Below are 12,391 nucleotides of genomic sequence, written 5' to 3'. Positions count from 1 at the left end.
CGAAGTACTAGAAAAATATTCGAGAAATATTTGAAAAATATTCGATTCGATTCGCACTCACACTTCAATATTCGAATTCGCTTCGCACCCAAAATTTTGCTATTCGCACAGCTCTAAAATAAATGTTTTTTGCCCTTGCACCTTAAAACGGCCCTGCCAGCCTCAATTTTACTTGATTCGGATCGTACGTTTATTTTCCGCGTTTTTTCCGGAAACTATCAACGAAGTTCTATGTAGATTGAAAAGTTGCTGGAGGTCGTGCCAGGGTCAAAATCCACACAAAAATTATGATTGCCAATCTTGAAGGCCATGTTTCTTGCTACATGTAATGGTTGCCTTTTGGCTTTAGCCAGTCAAGTACCTGCTGAATGTCTACTACGGCCAAACCGCAGGCCAAGCCAAGCCACACTCGGAGTCAGCTTGGTGTAGTGGGCACAGTGGGCATTTGAGTGTTTGCATTTGAGATGCCGTTCACTCCGGAATGCACTGCTCCAGTGTTCTTGACAAACATGTTGAGCTCTGTATATTTTGTGTGTGCAATCACAGCAAGATCTCCCGAAAAGTTCACAGCAACAGTGATAAAATGATGATGCAGGCTGTTTGCGGTTATCATCAACTGGAATTTTCATCTCCACACCATATTAATGCAGATAAAAATAAACAACGCCAATGCAATATGCTAAAGATAAGGAACATTTGAATCTTTCAGCTGCCTTATGTACGTTCAGGAAAGCCCATTGCCCAATGAAAAGAATTGTACCATTGATTTCTGCTTCACCAAAAATGGCAGAACTTGCCATTCTGATCGCACTAAATCTCTATAAACATCGGCTATCACTTCCTGCAGCGAGTTCATATTGCCTCTTCAGCAAAGAGCAATTGTAGGTGTGCTGGAAACAGGGAGTATACTATATCCTTTACTGCCAATTGCTGTCATTTAACCCCCCACCTCAGAAAGCTAGCAGATAACATGCGGTGAAGCCAAAGCCAATGCTAGTTGGGCTACTTAATCATTCACGAGTAAATAGCAATGCAAATGAAAAATCGTGTGGGAGAATACCAAGTGCAACGATAGTAGGGGTGCATGGCAGCTCATGGAGTATTTCTGTGATGTTCGTTCCTTCCTGGAAGACAAAAAAAGAAGAGGAATTCAGGTCACCAGTACTTCAAACGTTTCCCCAAGAAAACACCTGAACACTTCAAACACTCCACTTTAAAGGGGTCATGAATCACTTTTCCAAGTAAAGATCTAATGACCTCAGTATCGGAGTTTACTGCCTCCCGAATTGATTGCTGTAAAAATTTCTCGAATCCGTCAAGAATGAGCGGAGTTATGGGGTTTGGGCGCACGCTCTCAGCGCTTTCTCTCTTTTCTTGTGCCGACAAGCGCACTGGAAGCTACACGGGGAGAGATGGCACGGGGGAAAGAAGTTACGTCAGCGTGCGTCATGAAACGCGATCGCTCTCCCGCTGTGATTTAAGTGCGCGAGCGCGGCTACTGTGTACTGAGGAGTGCGGCACCCCGTGGCAAGAAGCGCATCTGATCCGAACCCCGCTCTCGATTTACGTCGGCTATTGGCCAATGAGGATGCTATGTCTTTTGTGACGCTGCGATGCAGACCGCGACGTCAATCGGCAGACGCCCCGCCCACCGACGAGAGTGAGAACCGGCCTCTGTTTGAAAAAGGGCGCCTGAGAAAACAGCAACTTCGCGTTCCGCTTGTAGCCTTTGCGCGGTGCGCACGACTGCAATATTTGGCTGAGCAGTTCATAGCCGTGTCAGCATTCCGCAGGATGTGTTTTTTCAACAAGCCCAAGGGGTGCTTCATGACCCCTTTAACTTTTATTTTTATATGTGGGTGCCTCAACGCGATAATGTTAAAGAGTTTGTTTTGCAGGTATTCCGGTATCGGTGACGGTGGTGCTGGTTGAGCACTGAAATTCAGTGTTGTCTGAGAGCAAAAATTCAAGATAGATGCAAAAAAAGAAATAATAAAAATCCTCAATATGAGTGGGAATCGAACCCAGGACTTCAGCCAGGCAAGCAGGTGCACTACCACAAAGCCATGCCCGTGCTTGAAAGTGTTTCTGAAAAAAAAACCCCACGAATGTCACATAGTGCGAGGAGTGCCCTTAATGCATGCACAGCTGAACTCCTTTATACCAGGGAGCAGTTCTTGTCCCTTATATGAAGTGTCTCTTATAAGCAGGGTACAACATTCTCATTTTCTGACCAACCCCTATTTCGATGTATGTACACTGGTGTCTCTTATACCCAAATGTCTGTTATATTAGTGCCTCTTATAAAGGGCTTCAACTGCAACATTGTGCGGGAGAAGCGCAGAATCACACCATGTGTCAAAACGTGAATTGCACAAGTGGTTGGTTTAAAGACCAACCAATTATAAGGTACGCAGACATAGTTATCATTATCAGCAACAGCACCAGCAAAGTGTGCAGCTGCGCAGGTGAGCACGTTGTTTTACGGACACGGAGTGGGTACTTTGCCAATATGCAAATGGAAGATTTATGCCTTAGTGGGCACTTCGCAACTGAGCTCGCAGTAGGCATTCTAGGATAGTTTTAAATGGCCAATGTTACCTGCACAGATGTTCATTTCCTCATGGCATAGCTGAGGTGTCCACCAAGAGGTCAAGCCGGGCTAGTGATTGAGAAAGTGTTGTGAATGGGGCCCGATTACGCTAGGACGTTCTACTTTTTGGAGGCGAAGCTCAAGCGCCCTTTGTTTTTAAAATCAGAATTGTCCCGATTTGCTTGTGTAATGAGTAGCTTTGCAGCGTTTAAAAATCGATATTTACAGCGTGTGCTACTTGGTGAGCTCTTTCTAAAATACTGGACATTAGGAAGAATAATAGCGTATCGAAATAATCTAGTATCATCAGAACTGCAATGTCGTCAGAATGAATGTCACAGGTCAACTTGAGCTGAAAATATATAATGGAAAACTTTTATATATAAAACCCCAGTTTGGCACCCAAGATAAATTACCATATTTTAAAATTTTTTAATGGTCATAAAGGTCCGCATCTTACGTCTTGCAATCTCCAGTTCCCCTTTGTGACAAAAAATACTTATTGCGATTGGACCAAAACCAGAAACTAAAACTGAAAGATAATCAGAAAGGCTGTTTTGAGAAAGTGAGCAAAAAGATTGCACATGAGTTCAGGGGAGGTTCACTGCAAAGGTTAGCACATATATCCCGGCACAAAGGTCCCGCCGATGCGATATTAATGGTTTCTTGGCCATTACTACTCGAGAGCATAGAGCAAATAGAAATACTATATATTCACGATGTGTATGTATGATGTTCTACCTCTATTCTTTTACCTTGTATTGTAAATCGTATGAGTGCATGCTGAATGCACAAAGTAGTAAGAACATCTGTCAGCCTACATGGCCTTTAGCTTTTGCTCCTCTTTCTGAATGAGAAAAAAAGTAAAAGATTTAAACAGCTTTGCATTAGTAGTGCCGAGCAAGAAAGAACAGCGAGGCTTGGCAGCCTTCCTTGTTTGTCTTTATTTTTCTTCCTCTCTATTTCTTTCAGTTTCGCCCTGTTCTTGTCTATCTCCTTTCTGTCTCTGTTTCCATCTAGTTCTTTCCCTCCCTTCCTGTATTTCTTTCTTTCTCTATTTCCCAGTTCCTCTTTCTTTTTGTCTATTTCTTCCCTTTCGTTCTCTTTTTTTTCTATGCAGAAGATGAAGAAGAGAACGAAGAAAGCATGCGCCAGCAGGGTTTTTGCCAACACCATGCATAGCTCATGTCCGGCAGCACTAAGGATGATGAGAGTTTGCGTTTCACTCTGACCAGACCAAGCTCAAGCTTAAACAGCTCTGCAGTTAATAAACTTAAAAAACGGCTGACATTTACAGATTTTGAATGAATTGCGCTTCCTTTCACCATCAACTATACGGGAGCTCCATTCTGCTGCAAACTCGCAGCATTTCTCGCACAGCGCAGTCAGATACAAGGGTGAAGCAAGATGTCACAACCACATGCTACTTGTTTCCCGGCCAATTCAAATTTTTTGCATTGCACTATGCCAAGGAACACGTACGTGACACTTATAATTATATAAAATCTGGGGCTTTACGTGCCTAAACCACAGTATGATCATTAGGCACGCCGTAGCGGAGGGCTCCGGAAATTTGAACCATCCGGTGTTCTTTAATGTCCTCTAACCTCACGCAGTACATAGGCCTAAACATTTGGCTCCATTTAAATGCGACCACCGCAGCCAACATTGGATCTGCGCCCTTCGAGTCAGCAGCTGAGCACTATTAACACTCTCCTGTCCGCGCCTATACCCATCGATAGCCTGCAAGAACCATCGATAGCCTGCTATCGATGGTTCTTGTATCACAACCGACGTGCGTTACGGAGAGCAATTCAAGCATTTTAGATCTAATCCTAGCTAGTTATACAGAAAGCTTATCATCAATAACATATCTATGTGCCATCAGTGATCACAAGGTAATCCACACTTTTTCGTTTCGACCTGTGAGACGAGATTTAGTCACTAAGACAATCCATCTTTACGACAAAGACAATTATAGTGCACTTAATAACAAATTGGCCGCTTTCCTTCCTGAATTCGAGAGAGTAAGCTGCACACGCCCTATTAATGAAAACTGGGACATCTTTAAAGATAAGTTAGCCACTCTTGCCGAGGAGTTTATTCCGAAAATCACGTTCACCGCAAACCGCAATAAGCCATGGTTTACCAATACACTTAAAAACTAAACAACAAGAAGAAACGTCTTTTTCGATCAGCCAAACAATCTCAACTCCTGGCTGCATGGGAAAAATATTATGCCGCTGAAGATAACTATCTTCGGGCTATTCGTAATGCCAAGCATTTGTTCTTTCATGATAAGCTACCTAAAATGCTTGCAACCAGCCCTCGTAAGTTTTGGCAAATTATGAAACCTCGGGAGATGCGCACCATTAGTGTATTAAATGCGCATGGCGATGCAGTCAACAGCAGTGAATGCGCAAACATTTTAAACGAAGCCTTTTCTCTGTTTTTACTAATGAAAGTTCAATTCCCGAATTATCTTCACCTTTTTGCACTACCGAGTTTATGTCCCCAATTACATTTTGTACGGACGGAATCATTACGATCATAGAAAATATTAAGCTTTCATCTTTGCAAGCGTGGATGATATTAACCCATATTTGCCCAGTGTCCTACATATAGGACGCTTCTTTGATGCACTCTAACAACGCTATTTCTTTAGCTGATGACTAGCGCCACTTACAGCACATCAAGCGGGCCTCAATGAGGCCCGCTTGATGTGCTGTAATCTGGAGCCCCCATCAAACATATATCATAAATGACTTCAAATCGCTTCAAAATCGGGCCACCAGGTTAATTCATTGTGCATATTCATATGACATCAGTATCTCATTCTTGAAGGCGGAATCGGGTTTGCAAACGCTTGCCATTCGCCGACAGGTTGCGCCCTCTCTCTTTTTCATATGTTTTATTTCAGTTCACTGAATCATCCACCGTACGTCACACCCTCTTCAAGCCTATCTCATCGCACTGGTCATCCTCTTCAAGTCGCACTATCACGTACCCGGACCATCACATTCCAAGCCTCCTTTTACATACGAGCAGCAAAAGACTGGAACGGCCTTCTTCATGACATTTCTGCCATCACTAAACCATCTACGTTTTTTTAATCTATTAAAAACACCCTTGTATAGTTTTATTAAACACCACCCCTTATGTAATACCCCTCGATGGAGGTATTTAAGGAATAAAAGTGAAGTTCTCAACTGAAAATTTTGCCGTGTTAGAGGCACTTACAGACAGCTGTTATTCATCGTATAAAACAGGCACCATTTCTCTAGTTTTACTGTGTCACTTACTTTTTCTGCTGCAAAGAGAGCTTTGAACTGCCTTTTAAGTCAAGAGGGCCGAACGCTCGTAGCTTCAAAGATGGCGTCAACATCGCGCGAACCTGTATCTCGGAAACGGCAAATTTTGGCGATCCGACGAGTCTGATTTATATATTTTTTTATGATGGCAGCAGCGAAGACTCAGAAGATAATTGAAAGATAGCTAAAGTGTGTTGAACAGCCGCAGAACGTCAAGAGGTATCTGCCGACAACTTCCGTTTCGATCTCCAACCCGAGTTGTCGTGGCTGTGCTCCGTTCTAAAGATATCCGGCGTGTTCTAAGATCACAGCTGTTATCTGCAGGGTGTCAACACCTTTGGGTGGGACTGCCTGCCGACGGCTACTCAACGAGTGGAGTTTAGCGCGAGAAGGCAAACCGCAGTGCACTTCGCCACTGCGCTCAGCAGTGCCGCACAGCATTTCATCTGACCCGTCGATTTGTTCGTGCTGTTCTTTGCCTAAGAAATAATCGCTGAGATATGAGGCACAATTAATGAATATGCACGGATGTATACCCTTGAGCCAAAAATAGAGCAGAAAAAGAATGTTTCCTGCAAGACATGCTGCGAAAACGTACGCTTCACTGCATCACATAACTGCATTGCGCGGTGGCACTATAGCCACTTGGGCTAATGTTTTCTTTTATGGATCAAAATAACGGCTGCAGATAGAATGCTTATAGTTTCGGATATATTTGATATGCCATTTTTGGTCAAAACGTACATATTGAAATTTCTTTGTTTGAATGGTGCAAAGCAGCATTGATTTATTTACAGAGTGCTCTCGTTTTTGTTGCAAAAATTTCCTATTAAAGCTTTCTTTTTTGCAAATTCTCTCAGTAATGTTTTCTTTAAATGTAACGCCGTTAGAAAGTGCAGTCCTTGTTCTACAGATTAGTACCATATATTGCAGTATCAATAATTTTGTGTGGCAGTAGAAAAATTGTTTACTAGAGTACCCACAAATGGCCTATTTTCCCGCGGACAGGAAAGTGTTAACCACTGTATTACCGAGGCTTTGTTTACGAGTCTTTTCTTTTTTAGCAACAGCCAGAAAAATTGTAAAAGAAATGTGTGATATGCTTTGTGAACGTTCCCGACAACACCTAAAAGCACAAAGTGAATTGCAACTCACCTCCAAGACCCGGAAGAGATGCCTTTCATCTTCCCTGAAATATGAGCACAGAAGGGGCAGCATAGCTTCTTCCTCTGCTTTCGTGTTGCCTCTTTTTGTCGCCTCTTGCATGATCATCAGCGTATACATGACCTCTTTCTTTGGGACCGACTCCAAGTGCTGAACGAGTGGCGGTGCGTATGTGGACACTTTTTTATCAAATATTGCCTGAAACATCACATGGACTGAGTAATGACAGTACACAACCGAGTCACAGTGTCCTGAATTAGCTTCAGCGTGATATAGACAGAGAATGCTTGCAAGATACTATGAAGCTGGGAATCTGTGGAAACCCGCAATGAAAAGACAACTACCTAATAAATAGAAAATTGAACATACTATATCAGTGGCAGCTACAAATAAGAAAAAGTCCTATATCTGGCTTATTAAATTATTTCCTGCTTGCAGGTACTCAATGAGTAGAGGGTTGTCTTGATTTTTACTTGCTTGTGTTTCCGAAGAATTGCTCGATTTTTGCTTGCAAAATGCTAAACACTTGACTTTGTTTTGAGTTATTAATCAATTTGGCTTCGTGCTACCTTCTGCCAGCCACCCCATTAGTTCAGATGGTCTTAGTACATGACCAGCATGATCTTTACCCAACAGTGATATTTTACTTTAAAGGGGCCCTGCAACACTTTTCCAAGTAATCATCGAATGGCCTCATTAATTGAGTTTACTGCCTCACACAATGACTATTGCACAAATTTTTTTAGAATTCGTCAAGTATGAGCAGAATTACAGGCATGTGTTGTGCGCTTCAACCCGCTTTCTGTCTCCTTTTGTACCAGTGAGCGCACTGAAAGCTACGTAGGAGGGGCGATGGCAACTGTCTACGTAGGAGGGCGATGAACTGTCTGTTGTTTGAACGCGCAGCTTACTTTATGTGTGATCGGGAGCGGGCGCGTGGGGCACGTTATGGCATCTCGCGGCTGCCCCAGTAACTATGCAGCTCACGATGCTCGAATCGGCCAATGGCTGTAAACTTCGGCTGTAAACTCTGATCCTTTACCATAGTTTTGTTGAATCATATGTGTCATATTGTATTTCACTTTACGGACTTGCGTATCCCACAACATTACAGCCAATTCTGGTAGCACAAAATACAGTTTTGCAAATAATCTATTTTACCCAACATACCAAGTCCATACTATTTGCTTATCCCCTATTACATATTTTAACGCTGCATTGTCACATTCGTTTCCGCATTGCAGTTCTTACGTACAAATTTCCAAGATATATTATACACTGTCCGTCAGTTCAATTTCAGTAACACATTGCGCACTATCCAACACGTTCCTCTTTGTTAACGTTGTTAAGTTTCACGCGCACGCACAAATTATGGAGCATTTTCTTTTATAAATACTGCAGCCAGTCTTTGAAATGAACTTCCTAAAGAAATAACTTCATCACCGTCCATTCAGCATTTTTCTAACTCACTGCGCCAGTACTTCCTGTGCAATGCCTAAATTTACAAAAGCTTAGTTTCCTTTCATGTACTGTGTACCGTTCAGCCTTCTTTTTTTGTTCCTTTTCTCATCTTTCCTTTTACGCTTTGCATACTGTCGTTTCCTTTCAAGCATTGTATAAGGTTTCTTGTTTTGTATCCACCTGTGTATAAGATCTTTCCACACGGATACAAATAGCACCATCTGTCAAAGGGACCCCTTCCACTACTCACGTCAAGTTCTGGGGTCCCAACTGTATAAATATTACGCACTGTACTAAATTTTGTTATGAATAAAACCTGATTGATTGATTGATTTGGGTTTATGGTGCAGTCATATGGGCTTATGGCATCATTTGTAGAGAGATGAGGGAGGGCTTCTAGCTGACTTTGAGAATTATGAATTCCAGGCTGCGAGCTGCACAATGTTTGGCTCGCATGTTGGCTCGCACCATTGGCAGCGTTTTCTGACCATGCTGAAAAAGTGTTGCAGGGCCTCTTTAAGGAGCTTTTAACGGTTATTTTGTTTTGTAACAATATGTCCCATTTTCAATTCACTGCATAAAATGTTGCACACGCGAAAGTGAAATTCATTGTTTTTTTTTTTACCTGCTTTCCAGGCAAGGACTATGCTTTGAACACTTGCATTCAGATAGAAGCATTTCGTTATTAAAGGCGATGCAAAATTTCCGAGACCAATTACTTTTTCCTTCGATAATGATCACACTCAAGTAAACATATAATTCAAGTATTAAAATTTCATTGCATTTGCAAAACACCAAGTTATTTGAATTGCTTTAAACTTCAAATAGAAGCTAAACCTGGCAGAATTTAACATTCCAACCCCATCAAATGTGAAATTACGGGCCTGCTTCATGAATTATCAGACATTTTAGTGATATCTAGGGTTTTATGTGGCAAAACCAAAAAATAATTATGAAGCACACCTTAGTGGAGGACTCCGGAATTTTCACCATCTTGTATTTTTTAACGTGCACTGACATCACACAAAATAGCATAAGCCAGAAAGCGGTTAGGACACTGGACAAGACATTTGCTAAACTAAATAAAGGGCACATGCTGTGCTACAGGGGTTCTTCAGATAACAGTATGTCTAGAGGTCAGACACCTAGGCCACAAGCTTTGTACCACACTCGGTGTAGCTGTAGCCGTGGAGAGGAGCTGTTTTTACATGGGAGGTATTCAGGCTGAATTCCAAGATAACGCATGCATGCAGGGAGGGAAGCAGAAGGTTAGGTGGGCAGATAAGATGAAGACGTAAAGGATAACGCAGCCACAGCAAGCACAAGACCGGATTAATTGGAGAAACATGGCAGACGCCTCTGCCCTGCAGTGGTCCCAGTCAGGCTGACGATGATGCAGAGAGGGGTTCCTCGGGATAAAATGAAGGGTCACAAGTGATATAGACCTTAAAAAAGAAGTAAAGCTAAAGATAGTGCAAGCTTTTACACTGACTTGCAGTTTAGAGAGGAAGCCAGAGGTATGAAGGTCCTCCAGAGAAAATAAGCACCAACATCACAACTGGCAACTAAGTAGGTGCTGGCAGAAAAAAAAAGACAGCGCATGGTAGGAAACTTCGGTGTCCAACACTGGGATGAGTCATGGAGACCTGTTAGTACAACTCGCAGATTAAGGCTTACTACAGTGAACTCTCACTTGTGCGAACGTCGGTTTAACGAATATTTCAAAATAACGAACTTTTAGAAAATCCCCAGCGGTTATCCAATGCATTCTATGCAAAAATCTTTCAGCTACACGAATTTATGAATAGTGAATATTTCAGTTGAACAAACTTGATCTGCGGACCCGGACTAATTTTTTAAATGAATTCAACGAAGATGAAGACTATGCAGTGTGACAGTGAGCATCCTACCAGTGCAGAACTGTCAGATTTGGAAATTGCTTCCAGTTTTAGTCCAGAACCGGGAGAAGAGTGTGACGAGGAAGTTGTAATGGCTGAGGCAGGTTCAAATCTTGTGTCTCTAGCCGAGGCTGTAGGCTATATTAGAAAGTTGCAAGATTTCATGTCACGGCAACAAGCTGCGCCAGAGGCAGAGCACACAAACGTAGACTCTCTGCAGAGCTTTGTCTTCTTGTGCTTTAAGGGTGCCAGTCCAACTGAAAATTACAGAAATCTTTTCAAAATAAATTGCATTTAAAACTTTTGACTCGATATCTGCTGTGCCAAGGCTGTTCCATATTCTAGTGAATATTCAATTTAGTGAACTTTCAGTTAAATGAACTATTTCTTTGAATGCCTTAAAGTTCAAGTGAGAGTTCACTGTAACACTGCAACAGGAAATAGGAGAGCAAAATTGTAAGTGAGCTAGCAAGAAACAAAACTGATCTCATCCTGTGGGAACCTTAAAGGGGCCCAGCTACACTTTTCAACGTAATCATCGAATGGTTTCATCAAAAGAGCTTATTGCCTCGCAAATCGACTGCCGCAAAAAATTTTAGAATCCGTCAAGTATGAGCAGAGTTAGAAGGATTTGTCGCACACTTCAAGCACTTTCTCTCTCCTTTTGTACTAGCAAGTGCACTGGAAGCTACGCAGGGAGGATGATGACAAGGGGGCAAGAAGATATGTCCCTGCGTCATGACCTTGATCACTTTCTTTTCTTTGAGTGCACGGCTTACATTCAGTGTGATCGCAAGAGCACTAGCATTCACGTGGTGGCATCCTGCGGGTGCTATGGTAACAATGCAGCTCACGATGCTCAACTCAGTCAACGGCCATGGACTCTGGGTATATGGCGCACTAATTTGGGTATATCGCATCATTTGTAGAGACAAGAGGAAGCGATTTCCAGCAGACATTGAGAATAAATTGTAAATTCCAGGCCGCGTGCTGCACTATAACATTTGGCTCGCATGTTCTCAGGACCCTCGACTACCGATCGACACTGTCTTCTGACCATGCTCAAAAAGTGCTGTAGGGCCCCTTCAACAAAACAAAAACGCGAGACTTATGACAGAGTAAGTTGGAGAGAAGTGAGAAGAGGCCTTTGTTCTGCAGTGGACTCGAGCAAGCAAGTGAAGGTGAAGGTTACAAATTTCGGACTTTACAGAAAGGTTACAAGTAACGAAACCATGTGCACCTTTATATTCTTGGCAAGCAGCTTGTTCCCGTGCTTATAGAAGAACGGCCTGTGAAAAAGCATTGGCCATTCTTCCTTCAACTTGGAAATGCAGGGAGCAGGATCCGTATTTATGAAACTCCTCTGTTCCGGATACGTTTCCTCCATGTAGTCATTACAAAGTGGCACGTCAATCTCTTCCAGGCTTTTCTTACCCTCTCGTTTTAAAAACTGAACCTTGTCATCAATGTCCTCCGGTGGCTCCGAGTTCCTCACAGGCTGCCAGTTAACACAGCCGTATGAATTCTTGACTGACTTCCTGATGCCGCACTGCGCATCTGGCGCGGCAATTCCTTTTACTTTTCCCCGACAGGTGTTTTCAACACGGCTTTCTAGTTGTTGAAAAAAAGAGTCGTATCCTCTCCCAAGCAGTTCACCGTCTAGGCCGCGGTCCTCAAGGGCGTCGGGAAAGTCCTGTACGATCGTGATGGCTGCCTCTCGAAGCAAGTCCCGTCTAGGCCTGGAGCACACTGTTGTCAGTTGTTCCACTACACATCGCACCAATTCCCTTCTTTCTCTGATAGGAAGCGGTCTCTTGGCTTTAAGAGCCTTTCGAACATGATCTGACAAGTATTCAAGGTCAAACGAAAAACTCCCATATTGTCTTTCACTTTCGGATGAATACATTGAATACGTTGCCCTTGTGAAGTGCCTGGAAGAAAAAAAGAGAAAGCAGCTTATAAAG

At 42.8% G+C, this 12,391-nt stretch overlaps 1 protein-coding gene across 1 annotated transcript in view; it reads right to left on the bottom strand.

Annotated features, from left to right (window-relative positions):
• Positions 1-12,391, bottom strand: part of LOC119400171 (uncharacterized) — a 54,639-nt gene that overhangs the window by 12,744 nt on the left and 29,504 nt on the right. The window contains exons 11-13 of the mRNA XM_037667159.2: positions 11,668-12,358; positions 7,060-7,266; positions 1,061-1,124 (exon numbers count right to left, since the gene is read on the bottom strand). Of these exons, the coding sequence (XP_037523087.1) occupies positions 12,195-12,358 (164 nt within the window). The 3' untranslated portion in view covers positions 1,061-1,124; positions 7,060-7,266; positions 11,668-12,194. The remainder of the gene's footprint in view (positions 1-1,060; positions 1,125-7,059; positions 7,267-11,667; positions 12,359-12,391) is intronic.

This window comes from Rhipicephalus sanguineus, chromosome 7 (genome assembly GCF_013339695.2).
Source record: "Rhipicephalus sanguineus isolate Rsan-2018 chromosome 7, BIME_Rsan_1.4, whole genome shotgun sequence".
Lineage (NCBI taxonomy): Eukaryota > Metazoa > Arthropoda > Arachnida > Ixodida > Ixodidae > Rhipicephalus > Rhipicephalus sanguineus.
This window is presented reverse-complemented; position numbering and strand designations above follow the sequence as displayed.